General features: G+C 42.1%; 2 protein-coding genes across 2 annotated transcripts in view; one reads left to right on the top strand and one right to left on the bottom strand.

Moving 5' to 3' along the window:
* ncf4 (neutrophil cytosolic factor 4) overlaps nt 1-24,477 on the top strand; it is a 47,713-nt gene that overhangs the window by 9,381 nt on the left and 13,855 nt on the right. The window contains exons 3-10 of the mRNA XM_084376088.1: nt 2,739-2,917; nt 4,145-4,234; nt 4,578-5,032; nt 6,111-6,195; nt 6,280-6,439; nt 14,867-14,937; nt 15,675-15,802; nt 19,365-19,413. Coding sequence (XP_084232214.1) covers nt 5,001-5,032; nt 6,111-6,195; nt 6,280-6,439; nt 14,867-14,937; nt 15,675-15,802; nt 19,365-19,413 — 525 coding nt within the window. The 5' untranslated portion in view covers nt 2,739-2,917; nt 4,145-4,234; nt 4,578-5,000. The remainder of the gene's footprint in view (nt 1-2,738; nt 2,918-4,144; nt 4,235-4,577; nt 5,033-6,110; nt 6,196-6,279; nt 6,440-14,866; nt 14,938-15,674; nt 15,803-19,364; nt 19,414-24,477) is intronic.
* pvalb7 (parvalbumin 7) overlaps nt 1-24,477 on the bottom strand; it is a 38,777-nt gene that overhangs the window by 9,954 nt on the left and 4,346 nt on the right. The gene's annotated exons all lie outside the window — the stretch shown is intronic.

Genomic DNA, 24,477 nt, shown 5'->3' with positions numbered 1-24,477 from the left:
AGACATAATCTTCCAAGAGAGAATCCTGATGCACCTAAGATGTGTGTGATCTCGTCAGTACATCTAATACAAATAGTTTTTGACAGAAATTGAAGCACTGGATATCGAAATTTGGACAAAAAACTCCTGAGCTGTCTCACACTGATTATAGTCGCAGTATGTCACTCAGTGCTTCGATTAACTCGGCGCTCGGGTTCACCTTTTCCTCTATCTACTTCCCTTATGACGTCTCTATGGCAACCAGCTGACTTTCTGTCAATCTCACTGCTTCTGTTTCTGTGTGTGTGTGTGTGTTTATATGCGTGTGTGTGTGTGTTTTGGTACCTGTTTGTCTGCCAGCTTAATGGCTCGTTATCTTTCATCAGCAGGCGTTTTACAGCGAGCTTGCGTTTCATTCCGAGGCTAGCATGCAGTAAACTATGTACAAACACAGCCACAGTACACAAGCACACGCACACAAAGCCTCTCTCACACGTATACACATTCCCAATCAACACATTCTCTCTCTTAAACACACACACACACACACACACACACACACACACGGACACACACTGCAGACTCTAGCAGCTGGCCTGACCTTGACGATAAATACACCCTTGAAAAGTGTTTCTGCAATTCATGGCTGGCGATAGTCTGTTATACGAGCAGCGTTTCAAAGGATCCATCTCATGCTGAATTAAAATAGATATGGAGTCAATATGTGCTGCACACACACACACACACACACACACACACACACACACACACACACACAATCCTCGATGCAGCCTCACACTTTATTGCACTCTTTTTTGTAACTGAGACTTTGTGTAACAAACAGAAACAAATATTCACACCTACACAGTTTCTCCTCATACACACTCCTACATTCTCTCTTTCTACGTCTCTTTGCTTGTGCTTGACTAAGTTTTTTACTCGGTTACCAAGTAACATCTGAAAAACATTTTTGTAAACGCTTTTATCCCAGTGCACACAAGAAGTCGCGGGGAAGAATCACACTGAATACACAGGGAGAACGCCTTCAGCACACCTTGTTTGATTTACTCAGGCTTGTACCTGCTGCGATTCCTTTCCCCTCTGATCTTTGTCAGTCCTTGTCTTCAGTCAGTGATGCAGTGTCTCTGCTCTTGTAGGTACAAAGCAAACATCAGCGCTGAAGATTAAAGTGGTCGTGGATTTTCCGTCTTTTGGCGGGAATCCCAACTATAAGCAAGTCTGGATATTGTGTGCATTAATGTTAACGGACAGTGTGAAAGTGTTCAGAGAGACTGAAGTAGAACTGACATCTCAAGGAGAGATCAGACGGATTAAGACTGAGCAGAAAGTTTAACTCAATCAGTCACCTACATTTGATCTTCGAGCCCGCAGGAAACTGTGTAGACCATAAATCAGTGTTATCTCTCTCTTACACACACACAAACACCAACACCTCCAGCACAGCAACAACTTTGCTGACATCTAGTGTTATACGTTTTAATCACCTCGGATTTGATGTCAGAACTGTGTCCCAGATTTGATTCCAGATTTTCCCCCGTCAGAGTCACCAGTCACCAGCCCTCACCTGTATTTACCTTTAATTATCAACTTCAAAAGCAGTTTGAGAGGTCAACTCTGTGGCCCTTAATGTTTGTGTAAGGGTGTGTGTTTCTTTATACTTCAGGTGAGATAAGAAGTGAGGGAAGGAAGGACGGAGCACACTGCAAGAAAACAGTTGACTGAACAGGTGGAGGGGACAGATTATTTCCTGAACATAATACACATGAACATTTTGATTTCAGCAGTATGTTTATCCTCGATAACACTTTTTTGTTATGTTAACAGATTAATACATTTAATTTATATTATACCTGCTTTTTCTAATATGCATTCAAACCTTCACTTAAATGAAAGAACAGCGGAGACATAAAGCTGCCATGCTTATCTCAGCTATGTCGGACAGTTTTAGTAAAAACAACTGAAAATGAAGTTTGGTATCAGTTTTATTAAAGCTGCTCTAATCAATATTTATATATTAACAAGGGGTCAATGATTATGTGTTATATGACAGGTGCCACTCTTGCTGACGAATCCACAGAGGATTGTCCTGTCTCCTGTTCCCCCTGGCTCTGTGTTTTGGTTTTATGGCTTGCGAGTTTACTTTATTGATGAATGATTGATTGATGATGCATCAGGCAGGATTTTATAACAAAAAAAGCTCTGATAAAACATTTGTACATTCCCTGAAAAGCACCAAACACCACAGACGTCATTAGCGGCTAGTGTGTTTTGACAGGTGCTTTCCTCAGGTTTTGGTGGAAGCCAAAATGGAGAAGTGAATATTGGACTTGAAATCGTTAGGCTGCTTGGAACATGACTCAGACTAAATTGTTAATGGCTGCATCGTTGTAGCTCTTTTGTAATTTTCTTTCCATTCACACTCGCACACAGTCTCACACAAACTGCAGTGCTGCCTTGCCGGCCTCACCATCAGGGACACTTTGGCATTAGGAGCAGAGTCGAGGTGGGATCGAACGGCCAAGCCCTGCCATTAGCGGACAACCTGCTCTACCTCCAGATGTGTCAGTGGTGTGTTTGTTTGTTCTGCTGCCACCAAAACACCTGAACTGTTTTTGCAGTTCAGATTTGCTCCTCGGGGCTGCAGGTACTCAATGTAACGGAGATGTGGATGTGAAAAGACCGAGTTAAAAATACATGTCCTGCTCACTGGACTCTGCCATCTCTCTTGTGTGCTTCAGGTCTCAGATGGTGACCGACATTTAGCAGCTCTCTTCAAGACTGAACTCACACATGACCTGCAGGTACAGGACTGGAACAGCAAAGAGTTTAGAGAGTTTCAAGGTCCCGAAGTGTCTTTCCAACAGAGAGAAGAGATGCTGAGAGCGGTGCTGAATGATTCACACATTCCTCAAGACAGGTAAATGAATCAGAGAGTTTGAGGAGACAAAATGCACGTCATGCTGCATTCACTTCTCAAGTAAATGCAGCATGACATCACACTTTTGCTGTTTGATCCAAGTACAGCACTGAGTGTCGTCATTAATGTGAAAGGATGAGGATCACTCATTCGTCTGTCCCATCTTTAGATAAGAAATGACTTACACCTGCAACTTTACGTTGCTGCAACTAACTTGTATCGTGCTTCAGACTCAAAGTGTAACTCTGGGCTACATTCAAACTCATGTTATGTTTGGACTAACACATAGCTGGTGCAACAGCCAGTGTAACACGTCCATCATCCCAGTTGATTCATATTAAATGTGCAGTAGATCATGATAACAGCTTGTATTTGTCCTTAGCCAGCGCGCATGTTGACTGTGCAAGCTAATACCATGTTGAAAATAGAGCGCTTAAACTGGAGCAAGGTTGTGCTTTTTTGTTTACGTGACAGAAACTAACAATCCTCCATTGTGTGATACAGTGTGGGAGGCGGGGAGAGGCTGCCAGTAGTCAACAATCTTGTTCACAGTATTTACACTAATCAGTCAAATTGAATGTGGGAGTGATTTGGGATTGATGGTGCATGTGTGCACAGACTCTGGAGCAGTTACTTATTTACAGTGTCCTCTACAACAAGAGAGAGAAAAATAACAATAAACAGACAAAACTGGGTGCAAAATAACTGTCAGTAAGTAACTAAAACACGTATTGATATCCATTACTTTTAGCTTTATTATTAGGGCTCCATAATACATCGTTTCAGCATCGACAATGCAGTGCACGCATATGCAAGTAGGTGTATCAGCTCGAACATATCACGCTACAACATTTTTGCTGCTTGATACAAACGCAAAACTTTGTCTTTTTAGTCCAGTTTAAGGGTTTTTAAGGGTTGCCTGAGAGTGACATGCGGGCTCTGCATACGCAGCAAACCAACAATCACTATCATTCTCGATCGGTTTATAAAACACAGCAGGGCCTGCTCTGGTTGTTTGATAAAATGCACTCCCCCACAAAATCATTCTGTCGCTCTGGATTGATTAATTCTTTCCAAATAGAGCTTTTCAAGTTATCTGGTAAAAACTCACAATATGTGTCACAATGTCTGTTTTTACCCAATGTCGAACAACGTTAATTAATATCATTATTCTGATTATAGAAATTAGAGATTTGATGAGTGTTTGATTATGTTTTTAACTCGCAGGTGATTTTGCTCCACTTTCTGAAGGTGAAGAAGCATTTTCAGTGTTACCAAAAGTACCCACACACCCAGGGAGACTGTGAGCTCCTGCAGGTAAAACGTTAATTAAATATGATCATAGGCGACAGGAGGGCCGACTTCACCTGTTATGCAGGTTGCTGTTATGCTGTTATGTGGACACGCCCAGTAGAACTGGGAGCTTTCCACCTCTGGCACCTTGATTTTTATTCTCTTTAAACGCAACACGACACACGCTGCCTGTGTCAGATCATGCATGTTTGACAACTACAGGCTGCCATTTAGGACGCTGTCCTGATTGATTGGTGATTATGTGTGATGGTGGCTGCATAGGTCGACCATAATAGATAATAAAATCATTTCAAGGAAATCTAAGTTGTTTTTTAGTTTTTATCTTTAATTTTTTTTTGACTGGCAGCAGACATTTCAGATGATGATGAACTGACCCATTAGGATATAACCCCACCTGTCTCCAGTCCATCTAACTCCAGCTCATCTTCATCCAGCACTGTTTCCAGATACGCTGCTCTACCTGCCGCTCGCTGAACATCACACCTGCCCTCTCATGTGCCACCTGCCTGCACCCCGCTGAGACCCCGCCCCCTCCCCTCTCGGCACGGTCAATTGAACGCACCTTCGCTCGGTCTTTTTTTGGGGAACTTTCGCTTCCTGCTGCTGTTTCCGCACAGACAGTTTCAGGGGCGGTGAGTCAGTGTGTGCAGCCTGCGGTGCGTCAGTGAGTGTTTTCTCCCACGGACACTTCTGTGAGAGGCGCTTCTCTCTCCGCACAGACAGGTCAAGTTCCTCCGGTCGTCTGCAGCTCAACACCGTGACCACCGTCATGTCGCTGCCGCAGCAGTTACGAGACGAGAGGTGAGTTTGTCTTCACCGGATTCAAATCATTTTTTAATAAAAATGACTAACCACTAACTTCATTAATGGGTTGATGAGTTTGCAGGCTGGTGCTCATTTATAGCGCAGATTACAGCTGTTTTAGCGTCTGTTAACTTAGTGGTTGTATCACAACATGATATCAGGTTATTACATGTCACTTCACTTTCTGTTATCCTGTTATGTTCAGTATATCAGGGTAATGACATTACAGGCGGACTTTCCTGCCGTTGCGCAGTGTTTGCAGAAGTTGAGCGGCTGCACGGTTGGGTGGTTTTCTGGTCTTCATTGTAAAAAAAGACGATGGAAAAAATACATTTGTTGTTTATTGCATTGCTTAATTGTGTCATTGCTGCCATAAATGGAGCACATGCATTAAAATACAAACAGTAGATTTTGTAACTTTTGAAAAAAAAGACTGCACAGCTGACAACCAATTTCAATGTAAGCAATATGTAAATAAAAGTCAATAAAAACAGGAACATGGGGCTTAAAGGAAGGGTTCACACAAAAATGAAAATAAAGTCGTTATCTACTCGTCGTTACGCCGATGGAAAGTCAGGTGAAGTTTTGTAGTCTGCAAAACTTTTTCTGGAGCTTCGCAGGAAAACATTGTTGCAGCACTCTCCTGAACAGCTGAAGTACATGGGGACTTGTTTTAAAGAAGAATAAAATGGCTCCATACAGCTCAGCCGGTGAAATCAAAGTCTCTGGGAAGCCTCGACACCCTAAATTAATTTGAAAAGACATAATTTACAACCTTGCTCAAGATGAAAGTTGCTAAGCTAAGCGTTAGCACATGCCCTGTCTGTCTTTTCAAATCAATTCGGGATCTCAAGGCTTCTTAGAAACTCTTTTTTAACGCTCTGAGTCCTCATCTACTTTACTTGTGTAGGGGAATGCTGCAACACTGTTTTGCTGTGAAGCTCCAGAAATGTTTTTTGGAGTACAAAACTTCACCTGACTCTCCATCTGCACGGGCGTGAGTAGATCATGATAGAGTTGAACTTTTCCTTTTAAATGAATAAAATATTATCACCGCATTATTTCTTTTACTCAGCGACTTTGATCAGCTGCCTCACAACATCGCGGTCAGCGCCACCATCGCAGATATCGAGGAGAAGAAAGGCTTCATCGACTACTTCGTAAGTTTAAAAACATCAGCTAAGCCGAAGAGCTTTGACAACAAAAAGTACAAATCTGCCTCAAGTTTTGCGTTTCTCTCCCAGATGTTTGTGGTTGAGGTGAGGACTAAAGGAGGGAGTAAGTATCTCATCTACAGGAGGTACAGAGAATTTTTCAACCTCCACCAGGTCCTCGAGTCCAAATACTCTCCCGAGAACCCGGAGAAACCTGGTCCCAACACCTGCGTCCTGCCGACTCTTCCAGGTGAGTTAGATCACAGCGCTGATAACTGCAGCAGCGGCATGCAGACATGTCATGTCACAGTCGTCAACACGCAACAGGTTTCACATAGTTCAAATACAAGTCGTTCATGACGCCCAATCTGATTTTTCAAGTCTGACTGGTGCAGTATGAGGGAACCTCTGAGCCAAACTATGTGACAGTCGAGGTCTCTGATTTCCAATTTTGTTAAGTTGCACCCCCAGCAGGATGATTTGCCTCGGGCTACCATACCGGACAAAAAAATGTTTCTGAAGCTGGTTCTGATTTGTATCGTCCGCTTGTTGCAAGTCTAACTTCTAGTGCTGAGAAAACAACCTCAGCTGAGAAGACTTGAGCACTGCATGCAAAAACACACAACCTGTGAACAATTTCAGTGAGACAACTGAGGGCTTGCGGCTAAGAAAGTGTTTCGCTAATGAGTTGAACGTTGCTCAAATTCTGCAGCAACACACTGTGATGTCATCCATCCACGCACTGTGTTGGCCAATCAGTCATATGCAAGCGCACCCTTTCTGCTTAATTGCACCATTGTGCAGTGTTTCATGTGTGATAAGCCTTTGTTTTGCTACCTGCTATAACACAGACAGTGTTTTTGTGTTTTATTGCACTTATTCTGTCTTAATTGTTTTAGTAATTGATAAAAGTGAGTGCAGAATATCCACATACAGCTAGTTGTGTCCAAGTAAAAGCTACTGTGTATGAAGTGTTGTAGTAAGTAATACAGTAGGCTTTTAGATTATTAGCTACTACAACCTGTTACTGTCATGATGATACATTGAAGTACTCCAGTACTATTGTAACACAACGGCAAATGCCTTTCATCTTAATCATAGTCTCTCAAAGTGCACCCGACCAATGGGGGCCCTCGGCAACATTTTGTGCAGCCCCAAACGTAACATGAACTCCAGACGTTGTATTTTTTATCAGTCCCTGTCAGCACTTTCGCTGTCAGCAGCCTACAGTACATTAACTACTAACAAGTGTCAGTTAGCTTTGAAATGACTGAATGAGAAACTAGTGGCACCTGGTGAGTCACCAGTGCTAGTGCTGTTAGCCACAGCAACCGATTCTGGTGGACAACTTTACAGTTTTAATGACGACTTGAGATTGAAAAGCCACCGTAGAACAAACGATGTATGGTTCAGGAGAAATGACACTTCAACTCTTGCTTCGTTGGACCTCGAGGAGCAGATAAAGTGAACTGCCTCATCTGGAAACAGGCGAATCCAGCGCTCAAGTTATTTAATGTTGAACGCTGGTATGAGATAAATCAGATGTCCTAAGATAAGTTCATGGGCGTTCCTGTGCTGACCCTGGTCATATCCTCAGTCATCAAAACCTGAATAAAATCACAGTGTTATTTATGACAGATGAAGCAGGTTCTGTCATCTGTAAATTCACATATGACACCTTGAAAGTACAACAGTTGTGTTCATTGTGATCCCATTTGATTTCACTCCTTAGTATTTGTTCTGTTTCAGGTTGCGTTACCAAACAAATCGTCCTTCAGATGCTTCACTATCATGAAAACTTTAATACTAATGGTGAGGAAAATAGAGTGCAGTCAGCAGGGCTCCAGTTTCACAGCGATGACAGTGATTTTGCTGTGTCGGGGCTTTGCTGCCGACAGAAAACAGGGGGAACATTGTACTTTTTACAGCATCGTTTATGCCTCGTCACCGTGCAACCTTCACCTTCACGTGCATGCTCATTTCTGCTCCACTTCATGCATATGGAGAGGAACAGACTGGGTTTATGGTGACAGCTGGCTGAAGTCTCTCCCTGTGGCTGGAAGAACTGAAACCCATCTGAACACGGTTTTAAAATCGAGGATCTGCTACATGTGTCGGACAGATCTATGTGTCTGTCAGGTATCATAAATCAAGCATACGCCCCTCATGTCTTGTTCTGAGTGGATTGAGAAATGAGTGGATTTTTGCCCGATCGATTCAAAAACACAATGGTTGCAGATGAAATCATGGAAGAAAAGCGAATAATGTTTTGTCTTATTTTTCAGTTTCATGTGAACTTACTGAATTAATTTCTGTTCGAGCCACTTGGATATACTGAACAAAAAGCTCTTCAGGGAGATATCTGATGTCTAACTCCTACACTCAAAATATTTATTCAGTAGAATTTAAATAGTTCAAGTTGAATTACTTTGTGAGGCAGTAGAAAAGGAGTAGAGAGGTTTTCTGCCCTGATCGGAGGCCTTTAAACTTGATTATTCATCCTGATTCATCCCGATACTTAAATTTACCTTTATGTTGATTAAATATGTCTCTGAAATTTTGAAATAACAGCTATAGCCCTACATTTGGCTCATCTTATTCTTCACAGGCTTCTTGACACAAATAACCAAGCCTCTGGTTGAAAACCAAGATTTTAAGCTAAACCTGCAGTGCCAAACTTTTGCCTCCCCCTTCTGGCAGTGAGAGTAATTACACAAACGCTGCTGACGTGCTTGTGAGACCGTAGGATCCGCCGTACTCTACATATTACTTGCTGTAGTCTACTCGGTCGCTATGGTTAATCCCCCCTTTAGTTCTGAGAAACCAGACTTTGCTGGTTAAACGTAAAACGCATCACTACCAGTGCGCCAGAGCAGGAAAGTCGCCACAGACTCCAGATTTAGAAACTCTGTTATACTGCAGAATACAAGTAAAGTAAAGTCTTAACCTGCGTTGTGTGAAGTCGTTTGGCAACGACTTGAATGTATCAGACATTTATTTAAAGTCCCGCACTGAAGTCTTAAATTATTCAGTCATATGAATTAAAGTTTTACTGGGACTGTCCACAACTAGTGTCCTTGACACCCAGATTTAGCGAAACAAGAGTGAAACCATCAAAGTATTTGCAAAATTCAAGCAATCCAAGAGCAAATCTTTTAAATTTTGTTGGTACAGAGTGAAGTTTCTTCCCTCACAAATGATCTTTGGCTGGGGACAGATACCATCGTCTGGAGAGCACACACAAACCAGATAAACAAGTTTGATTTTGGTCTGATGTCACGTTACTCACAAAATTTCCATTAGAAATAGTGCGAGCTTTGTGTCACTGGTGATGTCTGTCATTGTGAGAGTGACAGTCAGTGCTGGCTAAAAATGACAAGATAATAACAGATGTTTGCAGCAGAGTTTAGCGACTCTGTGTGTTTTACCGATGTCTAAACTCAGAGTCAGTCGTGCCGTTTTTCTCATTCACATGCTCTTATTTATTCCCTTGGATATGCAATGAAATGCTCGCTGTCAAACAGGAGAGCAGGCTCTACAGGCTTTATTTTGGCTGACACTGATCCATTAAGATATGGCTGGATATGATCCTCGGGATCTGCTCGGGACGACTGTAATAAAGATTAAATGTTATCGTTATCATCTTTCCAAATGTCATTTTATTGAGCTCAATGAACTGAGGGTAATTTCTTTCCCCTTAAAGGTCTTGAAATCGTTTTGGAATAAAACCTTTAGATACGCCTGTAGCAGAGTGTCACGTTGTCAGGCTTAATGTCAAAAACTCTGCACTGCCATCAGTCATCGTACTGCCACGAGGTGTGTACCCTTACAAGGTCAATGTTAAACCTTATATCAGAGGGCTGTAATAAATAAGTGTAATCCACAGTGACATTCAGAATAGTCAGAAAAGAGCAGATGGATGGACGGACAGATGAGAGCCACGGGGAAAATACAGGAGGCAAACTGTAAGTGAAAGCAGCCACGTGGAAGCGGGAGAGGTTTGGAAGAGATGAAAGAGAGACATTCATACATTCATCCACTGTAGGATAAAGTTTTAAGATGACAAGGAGTTGAGTTGCGTCAGGAGAATTAAGAACGAGAATGAAAGAGAGAAAAAAGTCCACCCAACAGAGACTGTGTTTAATAATCGAAGTTAATGGAAAGTGCAAAGTCGTTGGCCCGTGCAAGTGAGCTGTTATTAAAGAAGATTAAGTGTGGGTGGGAAGCACCTGGACAGACCACAGTCAAACAGAAACTTTAAATTAGAGCGAGTCAGCAGCGCAGTAACGAGGGCCAGACTGAGGAGTGCTGTTTAAAGCTCAACGTGAGGCTGAGCAGACGGATGCCAGCAGATCTGAGACCAGAAACCAGCCCCAGACTCATTTCATCTGCTAAATACAGCAATATACAACAGTTTGTCTATGTGACATTGATGCAGGGATTTATTTATTCAGGTTTTTAATGCTTTCCTTCTGTAATCTTTCAATTCAAGGTGAAATAGAAGTCTGCACACACAAGATTTTCCCTTCACAACATATATTCTGGCCTCGATCGGTCGCTGTGTTGCAGTATGTCTGTGTTTGTCCTCTTGTCCTCATCTTATTCTGCAGCTCATTGTTTTCCCATAAGTCAGTCTTGTCTGGGAGCCGCCGTCAGTGTCTGTATTGATTATCGGAGGCTGGAAACCAACATATGCACCAATAAGGCCTGAAGGCTTTGAATGGGAAGCTCGGTCCATCGATTTAGGAGAGATGAGGACAGAGTGAGGTGTTTGTGTGTTTGCGTGTGTGCAAAAGTGTATAAATTACTTATAGACGGTGAGTCAGGTTACACTGCTCTGCTCTGTAATCACACTTAAGTCACATGCAGATTTATTTCTGTTGGAACCCGAGTGGCTTTAGCGTAGCGATCGACTAACGAAACATTAGATTTGGTTTAATGTTTAATGTCAGAGCTGTGAGCCAGGCTGAAGTTAATAACAGTCGTGTGAAACCAGAGGTCTCAGTCCTGGAAAGATAACATACGCAGTCACTGTAATCACAGACTGGGGCTTTGTGGTTGAAGTAACAAACGTGTTGGCAGCACAAACAAACCACAAACGCTCATGAAGTGGATCAGATGATAGATCGTGGAGTGTTTTGTTTTCCTTTTATGATTTTATTTAGCTTGTGGTGCTTGTGCAGAACCACTGAAACCCGTTCGTACACCTGCAGGCTGTTCATAGTGATAACCACCCACAACAGCCAAAACTCATTTGGAGGAAGCAGAGTCTCCCCATGACATGACATCATCGAACATTACCGACTCGGTGCCGCTGATTAGGAACCGTAATACAGTATCGCTGATGTGATAGTATTTTAGAGTGAGATCTTCAAAGTAACTTCATCTGTTGTATCTTCATGCTGCACCTGTGCTGTTGGAGTTCTGCCAGAACCGAATCCAGTCCAAACCATTAAAACAAGACTTGTGCTGTTCTCTGATCTCCTCACCGTTCTTCTCAGCTCCCCTCTGTCCTCCCCCAAGTGCCTCCTTCCCTTGATGTTTGCCGTATGTGCTGTGAGCCAAGCAGGGGGTAAAGTTACAGATGCTTCTTATTCTTGGCATTTCTTTCAGCCTGCTCAGAGGAGGAGAAGAGTGAGGGTTTTTACCTGATAGTGTGTGTGTGCCGGGGAGTTTCAGCAGTTGTAGAGATGCATTTCACGGTCAGAGTGAAGTGTAAAATGAGTTTTTTAGATGGTGAGTCGTTTGTCCCTTATTGTAATGTTTCTATAATGGTGACAAACTATTGAAACTCGTTATTTTAGTGCTTACATCGTGCATTGCAAAGTTCCTTGAGGCAAATCTGTGATTTGTGATTATTGTCCTCTGACAGTCCAGCCACCATATCAGGTTAGAGAGATAAAAAAACGTTGATATATTCATCTGACTCGCCTTCAGTTATCACTGTGCGCTCAAAACAATCAGCGAGAGCTTTGCCTGCCCCAAAATATAGCGAGGGGTTGTTTGGGATGTGGGCGACTCAGGGGAAGACCTGCAGACACTACTCAGGGCTGAAAAACATACTTCAACACCTCTGCCTGTTTTTGAATTATAAAAAAAAAAAGTATTTTGATTTACAGTAAATATGCGACTAAAGGATGCTGGAATTAAACATCAGTAAAAGATAATACGGAGTAAAGATGTTTTTTATGCACCACTGCTGAATGTGCATCTGTTATAATGTGTTTTTCAAAGTAACCCACTATAGAGGTGTTCGTTTCAGTCACATGTGGTAATATGTATAATTTAGACACACACCCAAGGCTGTTTCTCTCATTGCCGCTTTCTATATCGGGAAAGTTCTACTTTTCTACAAACTCTGATTTAGCAGCTGCCACTGAGGAGTCTGCTGGATAATATTAGATCTGATGGGTTTAATTGCGGTGCCAGATCTCATCAGGATGGAAAGGGAATAAGAAAGACAGCAGGGAGAGAGGAGGGAGACAGAGGGGAGGATGGGTGATGGGTGATGGGTAGGAGCAGAAAAAAAAAAAAAGGAAACGGATAAAGGTCTGTTTTTTCAAATTGAAACTGTTTTATTCATTCAAATTTGTGAAAAATATCTCGACGACAGACTCTGTTTTGTTCCCTCTTTCTTTCTCACTTCTCACTTTTCTTTAGATTTCCTTTTTATTTAAAATTCTATGCAATATATCAGATATTTTTAATGTACGAGATTTAAATGGACATGGTGATGCATATAGTTTCTTTCTGTCGTGCTAATTTAAATAAATCAAACACAATTTCCTCGCTCATCCTCTTGTTTCATCACAGGTGTAGCCTTCGGTGCTTCAACCTGTGAGCTTAAAATAGAATAAAGAAATGAAAGCTGCTCTAAAACAGAGTCAAGGTCGGCCCAGCAGATGGTTAGCAGATGAGCGGATGAGTGAATGATTCATCAGTTAGTGAGTAAATGAGTGAATTTGTGTCTGCGGCTGATTGAGTGAGTTATCGTGCTCGAGAGTGAATGAGACGAGAGAAATTGAGGGAGGACAGAGGGCTGAATATTGTGGCTGAGGGTCATTAAGACTGTGCTAAATTTGATTTAACAGCAGCGTTAGATGGCCTTGGATGGATTGTTGAGGGGCCTGAATTAGAGCATTAGGAGTCTGCACTGTGCTTCATAACGTTTGACTGCGCTGGACTGTGGATGTGTCCAACTAAGGATTATTAGCAGTCTATAATGTGTCTGTCTCCAAATGGTTTGGGGTCAAATCTCTGTGTAGGTACTACAAAGAGCTAGACATGCCCTTAATCAGCTGTTCGTAGAATTACCTCCTCGCACTGCTCCACCAGGTCAACAAGCTCAGAGCATGCTGATATAATATTTAAACCACTTGTAGCTTCAGTAATTCATTTAATCATCACAGTTGTACCTGTAAACTATTAGTGCAGAGATAGTGTATCATCAAGTAATCAATCCGGATTTAGAATAAGGGTGTAAAAAGCATCAAAATATCTGAAGTGTATCGGTGCATTGAATTACTCACTTACTAGATGAATTACTCACTTACTAGATGCTCAGATAAATGTTATGACTGTTATGACAAAACATTTTTTGCTACAGCACACTAAAGGATAAACTGAAAGGGGCATAAACAGGAAATGATGAAACAAGGAAAAACCACTAAAGTAGAATAAATATAAAGAACAGAATTGAAGAAATGATAGTCGTAAAAATAGTAAAAAGTTGATAATGCACGTTATCCCACAATGATTTAATTTAAGTTGTCCTAAGTTTTATTGAAAGTTTTTTTTACATTCAGTATTTTTTTTTTACCCAAGTGCCAGAACGTCTCTATCGCCCCCTCATGGCTGATTGCAGTACAGGTCATAAATCCTGCCCCCTCTGTGTCAGCAGGTGGGACAAACTAAAAACTTAAAGTGCATGTCAAATTATTTTTTAACAGTCTTTCTCATCATGTTTATGAAAAGTTTGATTGAATCAGTTGTTTGGTGTTATAAAAAGGGGATGTAACGTCCTGATTGTTAACCTGCGACTGAGTTGTGTGGGTGTAAGGGCAGGACCTCGATACCGTGGCTCCATCCCCTGATAACTGCCCAATGATGTCACCAGTACACGATGGCTGCTACGTATCTGGGATATTTCGGTTTCATTTTCATACAGTGGGAGGAAGTGGAGGTGTGTCGTCCATCTTTACATAGAGTCATTTGAAGGCTAACAAACATGTCACATGCTCTCGAAGCTATTTTTTTATTGTGTATTGTTTCCACGCTCTCATGTCGCCTGCTAGTAGATTTTTTCTTCCCTGCCTGTGGCGTTGCATCACTTCTCTGCACGTCACCACCGCCAGCTGTCAATCTTCTGTGTGTGTAGACTGTAAACGATCATATTCAGCGAGTGAAATTGACCCTAAAAGAATAAAATTGCATCTTAGATTGAGTCGATCGCCTTATCTTTCCATTTCTACTTCCCCATAGCGCTCTGAGCTCACATCTGTTCACCTGGCCTGAGGCACAGTATGTGTGAGCTGTGCACATTCTGCATGCTGTGCTTCTATAAATACCAGTTTACAGTATGTGTGGGAAATTACATAGGCCTTGATTATACTGTACATCTGACCCCTGCTGATTGTATCCCTGCACCTTTTTTAATTGTGAACATGTTTCTCTGCAGGAAAAGTCTTCATGGGCAACAAGAGGCAGATTGCAGAGAGCAGAATCCCTGAACTGAACACGTACATGAAGGTAATCACGTCTAATTTTATGCACGCCGCTGTCTTTTATTCTGCGCAGAGGTTGCTGAGTTGTTGGCATGCTCGGCTTCTTCTGCAGCGTGCAATGCAGAAGCCTACAACTTGGTGGGCTGAACAATGCTGTAGGTGGATAAGCACTGACTCGGATATTTCAGCAGTAGTTTGCAGATGGAGCCCAACATGTAGGCGTTGCTGCTCTCTTCTCTTTGCTCTGCCCTGTGCCCACATCACGTCTGACTGACTGTAGTTGTGGGACTTTTGACATGTTTCAGCGTTGCTCCATCGCTAAAAACACGATCAGGTTCTCTTTCTCCCACTCGCTCACTTCTCTTTTCTGCTTTACTCTTTTTTTCCCGCAACCTACGTGGTTCTCACTTTGCCACACTCTCTCGCCTTCGCTTGCCTTGCACTTGTAATCTTTCTCGCTTCATCTCCTCTGTGTTCATCCACTCCTTGCAACCCTTCTCTCTTCAAATCTCCCACCACCCTACTTCTCCTTCTCCTCTTCCATCAAACTCCCACTCTCCCTACAGCCCCTTTTTCTCTTCGGACCTCTCCCACCATTCATCTCGACTTCCCTCCTTTTCCCCCTCTCCTCCGTCTCCACCCATCTTCCCTTCAAGCACTACCTTATTATCTTTCTTTTGATCTCTCTTTCCTCTCTTTCTTGTTATCCAACCCTTTTCCCATCTCTCTTGCCTCATTCTCCCTCTCTCTCCTCCCTCCCAGAGGTTGCTCGGTCTGCCAACATGGTTTTTGCTGGAAGAGGCTCTCAGGATGTTTTTCTACCAGACGGACCAGGACAGCCAGCATCAACCACGAGCCCTCAGGCGTCTCCGCCCACCTACCCGCATAGTGTAAGCCCCTCTGCACACAGTGCTAAAAGCACTAAGAGAGTGACTGGTGTTACTACAAAGCATCTTGCTGAATCCCTTGAGCAGTAGGCCAGATTTGACTAAATATGAATATATTAATATATCCACAACAGGCAGATTGTTTATCGTGAGAGCTTTGAATCAGAGGAGACGATACTTCAGTTGTGCAAAGTGTTTGAGGGTGCAAAGGTGGCAGCCTTGGTGATTCAGGTTTAAAGCTGAAGCACCTTCAATTAGTGATGATGAAGGGCACTATTTGTTGGTGTTCGAGGGCTTGTTTTGTGCCCTAATTTATTTGCATACATTATTATGTGATTAAGAAATCCTGCAGGGTCTCCCGAGGCCCTCAAAACGTGACCCTAGTCTGTGAAATATCGAAGGCTTTTTAATCACGGAGATGTAAAATTGCCTCCGCTATCTTTTAAATGGTACCACAATTAGCATCAATCTAGTGCCATTAGGCTTTTTAAAGAGCAGTTTTCACCACTCGAAATAACGAATGAATTACATAAAGTTTTGAAATTGAAGTAGTTGGAGCAGATGGGGTTCAGGTTTTGTTTTTGAATACGGAGGATAAGATCAAGGGAGGGCCCTCCACCAGCATGATGGGCCCCTAAAAAGAGGCAAAGGATGGAAAGAAAAAGCATAAACCTTGAAAAGTGTAGACTATTGAAATTCTTTTAATAATTATACTGGTTACTTGAATGTGTTACTGTTCGAGTGTCAGTTTTCCTCTTGCAAGAAGAGCACGAGCAAAAAAGACCAGCACAAATATATTCAACCAAACAAGTGAACCAATTAAACCCCACGAACCAGAGAAATCTATTCACCAGGTATCAGAAACTTTTATACATTCAGCTACAGTGACACGATCTGAAATGAGCAGCTTATAAAATTAATTTCTCTGCTTTTATTATTATAATATACAGTACTTGGATGTTGGATTCAATGCCTGTAGGCTTCCAGAACTTAGCTTTTGTGACTCTTAGTGAATGCTGTGAGACAAAAGAGAAAACTTTGGGGGTTTTCCGGTGGGGATTTTTCCATGCACATGTGCTAGCTCGGCTTGACTCGTTTTTACTCAGCACGTCAGTCCAGCACGTCATTTTATCTCCACATTTCTCAAAGGAGCAGCTCTTCCTCCTTACAGCACAACCGACGAATAGCAGCTAACAAAGCTCCTCTAATTTTATTTCCTGTAGATTCTTCACACTAAAATCCTCCTTTGTTTAGTTACTTAAAAGCTTTTATAACGATGCAGAAAAAAATGACACACAACTTCTGAAACAGCTGAAAGTGAAGATGATGAAACGGTAAAAGAAAGCAGATATCAGAACGTCAGAACAAAACAATTCAGTTAGAAGCTACAAAAGTACCGAGAGCTGAACACAGAGACTTTTAAAAACGTCCGACTCTCAGGTCTCCTGCAGAGACACGAGTTGAGTCTCTAAACATACGCCTGGTTTGAGGTAAGAAGGGGGGTCGTTACGGTTTGGCCGTTGTCACGACACGTCAGTGAAGCCCATTTTTATCGGCAGAGCAGCACACTTTGGCGCCAGTCCGAGAGGTGGCATGCCGCAGCATCTAGAGATAGAGCATCGGGTACAACAGTGTCCTGCAGTGTCATGGTGAAACCAGGACCTAAAAACAGAACAGTCATACCCTCAGCCCGGTGAAAGGTGATGCAGCTGTGCAAAAAGTTATAACTATTTTATGTGTGATTAAAACGAGGCAGTCCCTGAGTTATGACGTCCCATTTGGCAAATAAGTGCCGCCTTGATTCCTCCCATCTTATCTCAGCCTGTCTCCCTCACATCGTAAATGGACGCAGTTAAGTAGCGAGGAAAAGATGGAGGCAAGGATACATAAATTTGGCATTGAGAAAACTCCACAGAGACTTATTACCCTTTTAATGGTCCACTTCCCCATTCATAACGGCCACTCGGGCTTCTGATTGGCCCATTTCCCTTGGGTAGGATTACACCAGCCAGGAGATGTGGTAAAGACGGACTCTCTCAACAGGAAATGAAGCAAATGTAGACTCTCATTACTTCCTCTGTTCTTGTAGCTAACCTGCCTTTGTGTATATGGAGGTATGATTGGTTTGTGTGTTGGAACTTTATAAGGAACTGTGATATTTCCTCTTTTGAATGTTGCCACATGTCAGATTCTCTCATTGTCCTAGAAACCAGATGCATTTTGTCACATAGTCCAAATATTTCACAGGTCATACTAAACCTTTTATGATGAGCTTTATTCAACCCTGGCAAGTCTTTCCTTACATCGTTAAACCCAAGGACCGTATTATCTATCTATATCAGGTTGCATTTTCTTTGTCCATATTCTTTGCAAAACAACTTTAAACTTTGGACCTGAAATTGGTCCGTTTGTGCTTTGTTTTTTCTTTGTACAACTGCAATTGACAGGTGACAGCAAAAGTCAGAGCATTACCGAAGTTATTACAATAAACCCTGAGGGGAACAAGAATGTCTACAGTAAAGTGCATCTTTATACATCCAACAGTTGTTGAAACATTTGTGAACCATCAACATGGTGCTAGATCAACATTGCCATTTCTATAACTTTGCCGCTAGCATGGCTAATAATAGCTACACTGATTGGTTCTGACAGGAACTTTAAATGAGTTCCCATGAATCAAAATCAATGTTTGAGTCTTGCTCTATATCTCAACTAAACGCCAGTTTGAGGCCCGACAATGGCAAGTTAGTCTTTTTGTATTTATTGTTAATCGTGTGTAAGAGTTTGTGATTTCCTGGAAAACAGTAAAATACAGTTGATAACTCATCCTGCACTCGGGGGGCGTGTACTAATCCTTTGTGTTTCTGGGGACCAGGCATCATGGATAACTGTACAAAAACACTACTTTATCACTTTTTTCACTGATGTGGATAAAACAGAAAATATTTTTGGTTTGGGTTGCCTCAACTCAGGGCAGGTAGTGTCACTTGTTGCTAAAGTAACTGCTCACTAATGTTAATGCTAACCAGCAGCCTCCCAATGAACGCCTCCAGACCAAGTGTGAGCCTTCAGAGAATGACGGAGGCCAGTTACAGTACCAACATGATATAAGGAGTTTTTTGATGGATAGACACCAGGAGCTTTGTAGCTAACGTTACTGCTAACTGCTGCTAAATGTAGCTGCCGTTTGGTAAAGTTAGGCCGTGCAGTCCTATTTGCTGACTAAGCCCTGGGACCCAAATCTGTTGAGAAAACCACCTTGGTACCGGGCTGTGTTATTCAGTCCTGGTCCATCCGTGTTCATTGGGAGCTACCGTTGGCTCCATGGCAGGAAGTTGTAACGCACATTCAGCGCTATTGGCTGCTGTAAATGCCAATCAATATCAGCGACAAGTCTCTGCTTAGCTGCCTGTTTTTACAGGAAATGTGTAACTATGCAAAGCAAATAGCACTCCACTACTCTGACCTCCCATCAGGACTTAATCTCTCCTGCTGTTCATCACACCTGCAACATTTATGTTCACTTATATCCGTCGTCTTATCTCTGTATCTCTTTGTCTTTTAGGAGAAAAGTCAAACCAAAGATGGACCTCTTCTCCTCCCCCAGGGCCGAGGTATGTGAAGCAACATTTTTTTTAATTTTTTTTATTGTTGTTGCTTTGGTTACAATCTCCATGGCCACCCACAGAGCAACAACTTTTTAGTCAAACAACCACGCAGAATGCACTTCATCACCCCGAGAAATACCATGTGATCCTGTCAGCACCCTTGGCGTGACTGCAACTCATGGCATGCACACGCACATGCACACGCACACACACACTGCCGACTGCCTTGTTTGTGAGACTCACAAAAAACAAAAAAAAAAAGGGAAGGGAAACAGTGTTTGTATTCTGTGGTCGTTTTAAGATGTGTGTTTGTGAAGTTGTGTAGCTGGTGTGGTTACAGTCACGGCAGAGGTGAAAGTGGTAATGACCTGCCAGTTTAATTCTCCGAGGAGGCACAAACGGGCTTTTTTATTCTTCTGTAGAATCAGCACAATCCTACACTGACCTTTGCACACATGTTGGTACTTCTATTCTTTTGAGGACAAAGTATCCTCTAACACTAACTTTAACAATCACAACTACACATATGTTAAACCACATGTTCTCTTCGACTTCAGTTTTGAGAAACATCCCAGCAAGGTTATCCAGTCGTGTTACGACCATCTAATGCCAGTCAAACTATCATTCATGCGTTTATTTCCTCACAGTTGGATGATCGGGACGATCTTTTGACAGTTATTAGGCAGAAATTAATCACCAGACTCCTCATCGCAAGACTCCTGACAAAAAACATTTTACTTTCAAAGCCCTTCATGACCTGGCCTAGAATATATATTTTGTAACTGCTGTCCCAAAACCACCCAGCATGCAGCCTGCCTGAGCAACTACAGCCAGCTATAATCGGCATCGTCTGTTTGTGTATTTCATTTGTGTGTTTTGGTGCACTTTGTAACCTCGGTTTTGTGCTATACAAATGTACTGACAATAGTCTAATCCCATGTTTTGCCCTGACCTTGGCCTGACTGTAAATCTGACCGTCAAACAGCTCTCTGAAGAAGCGAGGAGCAGCCAAAGTGACCTCTCCTTCCAAAAATGTCCTCATTCTTTACGTCTAAAGCTCAAAGCCGAAGAGAAATATGAGAGACATACACACATGCACACGCTCAACTACAATCACCATAAATGTGTATTTTTAAAATAAAGAAATAGTGCCTTGTAGTAACTGTGGGTAATACTGTTTGTGTGGGAGTAATCATGTTGATAGTACTGGTGGATGAGAGCCATTACTTTACTGTGATCTTCTATCGGTATACGTTGTGGTGTGAAGAAATATATTGAGTTTTTTATGTTTGTTATTTTTGTACAAAGCATCCTCTCTTATGAAGTCATGTTTGTTTGTAATTCAGCCCACGTCGAGACATTTTTAGAGAAAGGTGCCCACATATCCCATTTATTTAGTCCAGTTCTGATGTTGCAACGCTACATGTTTATTAGGAATAGTCTTTCTGTTCACTTGCCAGATATCCAGATTTGTGCAGAAACTGCCATGTAGCTTAAAAATAAGTTGGTGGCAGTGCAGCAAGAGTATTTCAGACTCTTTCCAATGCAAATCTGCTCATGCAAGTGTTTCAGAAATCAGATTTAACTTTACATTCCAATAAAAACTTTATAGTCTTTTCTCTTTTTCTGTTGGAGACAGTTACTGTAGAAATATTCATACTGGAGCTGCAATAATTAAAAGTGTAGTTGACTATAGGCAACTATTTTGATAACCGATTAACTGTTTAAGTCATTTTGCAATCAAAATATGTCATAGTAGACTTTATATCTTCGGTTGGACAAAACATGGTCATTAAAGGCCAAACCCCCTGGTGGTCACTGAGCTAACAACTGCAGGGAGATTGTGTATTTTCAGAGCAGGTGTTTGTTTTTCGGGATAACGGGCTGTTGGACAAGATGTTTCAGACTATTAGGTTTTAATTCAACAGTTAATTGATTAATAGAGACAATAACAGATTAGCAGTTTAATTGGTTAAGAGAATAATCAATAGTTGCAGCACTAATCCATTCTGTAGTGGCAGATTTTTCTTTTTTACTTGATCTAGGAAAATGAAGCTTGTTAGAAAGCAGCTGTGTTTGTGATCACATGCAGTGTGTGTTTGTGTGTTTGATGCACTTTTGCACCTTCTCTGTAAGTGGCTGTGTTTACACTGCGGCCTATAATGTGTGCACGTGTCTGCAGGTGAAGTGTGCGCGCGCTTCTGCAGCTCTTGAACTCTTGTGCGCTTTGTCCCCTCGCAAAAGCGTTTAACTTTTCTTAACCTTGGACTGCACAGAAATAGGTACAGCTCTTTTTCACATGCATGCGCACACACACACACACACACACACACACACACACACACACACACACACACACACACACACACACACACACACACAAACAACTCAATTTCTCTCTTTATTTTTTCTTTCTTTCTCCCTCTGTCTTACTCTCTGTATCTCTCTCTCTGCCTCCCCTCTCTCCCACACACAAGTAAAACATTGGTGTACTCTACTCACGAAGCAGCAGCCAGCCTACTCAACATTTATTTTAGCCCTCTCTCTCCTTCTCTCTCTGAGAAAAAACGAGTGCTTCTCTGTGCGTTTGTGTGGTTTCGTGTTTGTCCTGCCGTGTGGGTTTTTTCCGTGCAGGGAAGTGGCTGTTAAAGTCCGTCCAAACAATGATCAATGGCTGGTCTGAGGCTGATGGATAAGAGGGAAACACAAGAATTTGTCACAGTAGAGCTGGTGCAAGCGTTAGCATTTACGCTACAACACTTCATTCCACTCCACTTACTGCAGAATTAGCTCAGGCTTAGCCTCAAACAGTGTGATGGGTAATTGTTGGTGGCTGTAGCACTGCCAGCTTCAAACAAGGTCAATGGGACAGGCTGCTCTTAGTTAACATGATTTTAACGGTTCACGAGCTGGAGGGCCGGCTTGTCTAATGTGAAAAAAACTGGGGAGTGACAGACAAAGAAGCAGGGGCAGATAAAAGAGAGCAAAGAGGCAGAGAGTGTGTCGGAGATGCAGAGAGATGGAGTGCAAAAATGAAAGAAAAACCCATAAAATTAGGAAATTGAAATTCAAGCAGGTGCTTATCGACCGAGGCTCGGCCCGTCTTCCTTTGCACTGAGAGCCATTAGAGCAGAAATTAGATCTATTTTAGATAAAAACCTGCCCGAGCAAGAAAAGCTGATGCGCAAGTACAGTTTGTATCTAACCTCACCACGTAGAAAGTATGACCATGAAACTCGAATGTTCACTTTTATCTGTGGTGTGAAGTGACATTTTTGTTGCTGAAGGTTATTGTGTATGTTAACGTGAACCACTGTGATGAAATAAGTATAAATTTAGCAGGTTTGATACAAGATTTGAGAGCAGCATTGTATTTTGTTTACCAGTTTACCTCAGTGGACATATTTAAGCATATAGTTTAAACAGTGACTATAAAGGTTGAGATTATACAACTTTTTGTGTGTTTTTCTTCCAGTTAACTGGGTTTAAACGGCTTAACTACTCTATATTTTTTTATACAAACAATATATCAAATGGCTTTTCCTAATGTAAAAGGTGAGTCACACTGATGTAACTGCAGAGAATTATCTCTTAATCCTGCAGCTCTGCTGAGCAGATTTGCTCAGCGATTGGTCGATTGCCTGATGAATCACTAGAACGATAATTAAATAACTGTTAAGATAATCGATTAATTGTTTCAGTCCTTTTCAAAGCATAGACGTCAAGCATTTACTGGTTCCAACTTCTTAAGACGTAAAGTTGGTGCTGCTTTTCTTTGTCATATTTAATATTAAATGAAGAGTTTTGGACTCGACGAAACGATTAATCGAAAATGTGTGAAAATAATCAGCAGACTAATGGATGAATGAAAATAATCATTAGTTGCAGCCCTAGTTGTTGCTTACTGTTCTGTCTCCAAGCAAATGAACCGTTTGGTGCACTCTCACCACTCCCATTAGCCTCGTATGAAGCAGCAGCAGGAAGCTGTCTTCAGCAGAATAGCTCTGGTGGACCTCACTGTACCCTGCCTGCCAAGCACAAAGACGGAGACTAGCTGGAGAGCATAGTGGACCATTTAGCAGCTAAAGACCCGGATCTCTTTTTCTCAGGAGTTGGCAGGGATCAAACCAGAGGCTACAGAAGAGTAAATGTCGTCAGGTCACTTCAAATGGATGCTCATCATGCTCCATGATTGCAAAATTGCTTGCAACATGCATGAATATAGCAAAAGTCCTCAGATTTAAAAGCAGGTTTTGCAATCCGAAATACAGACAAAGCATAGTCTGAATCACTGCCCAGTGTAGGATCTGCTATCCCCTAATGCACACTGTATTTTCTCTATCTGACAGCTGAAGAGCAGAAGCGACTTGCACAGACACACACTGCTGATTTTTATATGGATATTCAAGCATGTCCTCCTGTGATCCTTCACTCCGGGCCCTCCAGGAAGTGGGCCATCTACTTAAAAAAATACACTTTCATTAAACGTCAGGGAGAGAGAAAAAAAAACCTAATTCTCATCTCCACCTCCCTATTGCCAGACTAACGAGATGAGGGTTTAACAAGCTCATTAAGGCGGGGTCGGCGCGAGTCTAATTGTACCGGATGATTGCTCCCGGGGCCGGCTGAACCCAAGGGTTGTGTGGCTACATTTAGAGGCTGGCCCTTTACTGGGCACAGGAGGTGCACCAACATCAACCTGCTCTGGATAAAACAGAGTATATTTTTAGCTTGGGGAGACAGAATGATCTTACTGTTTGCTTTGCATTACATGCCGAATTATAAAAAAAATGGTGGATTAGATTGTCTCTGTTCTGTTGATGCCGCTTTAGGTAAAGAAACTGGTGTCTTTGCTTCCTCTATGACAGATTTCATCCTGCGTGATCATTGAGTAACATTGCAAAGCGGTGAATCACAGAGTCGAGCTCTTCCTCTGTGATTCACGGGGTGATGCAGTTGCCTAAGAATTACATTGTTTGTTGGTTCTGGTGCACAAATTGCAGCAACAGATCTCAACATCTTGCCACATCTTGTGGTAACTCGGTTTCGAACCTCAGAGTTACTGCCCAC

This window comes from Pagrus pagrus, assembly GCF_965226575.1.
Source record: "Pagrus pagrus genome assembly, chromosome: 2".
NCBI lineage: Eukaryota > Metazoa > Chordata > Actinopteri > Spariformes > Sparidae > Pagrus > Pagrus pagrus.
This window is presented reverse-complemented; position numbering and strand designations above follow the sequence as displayed.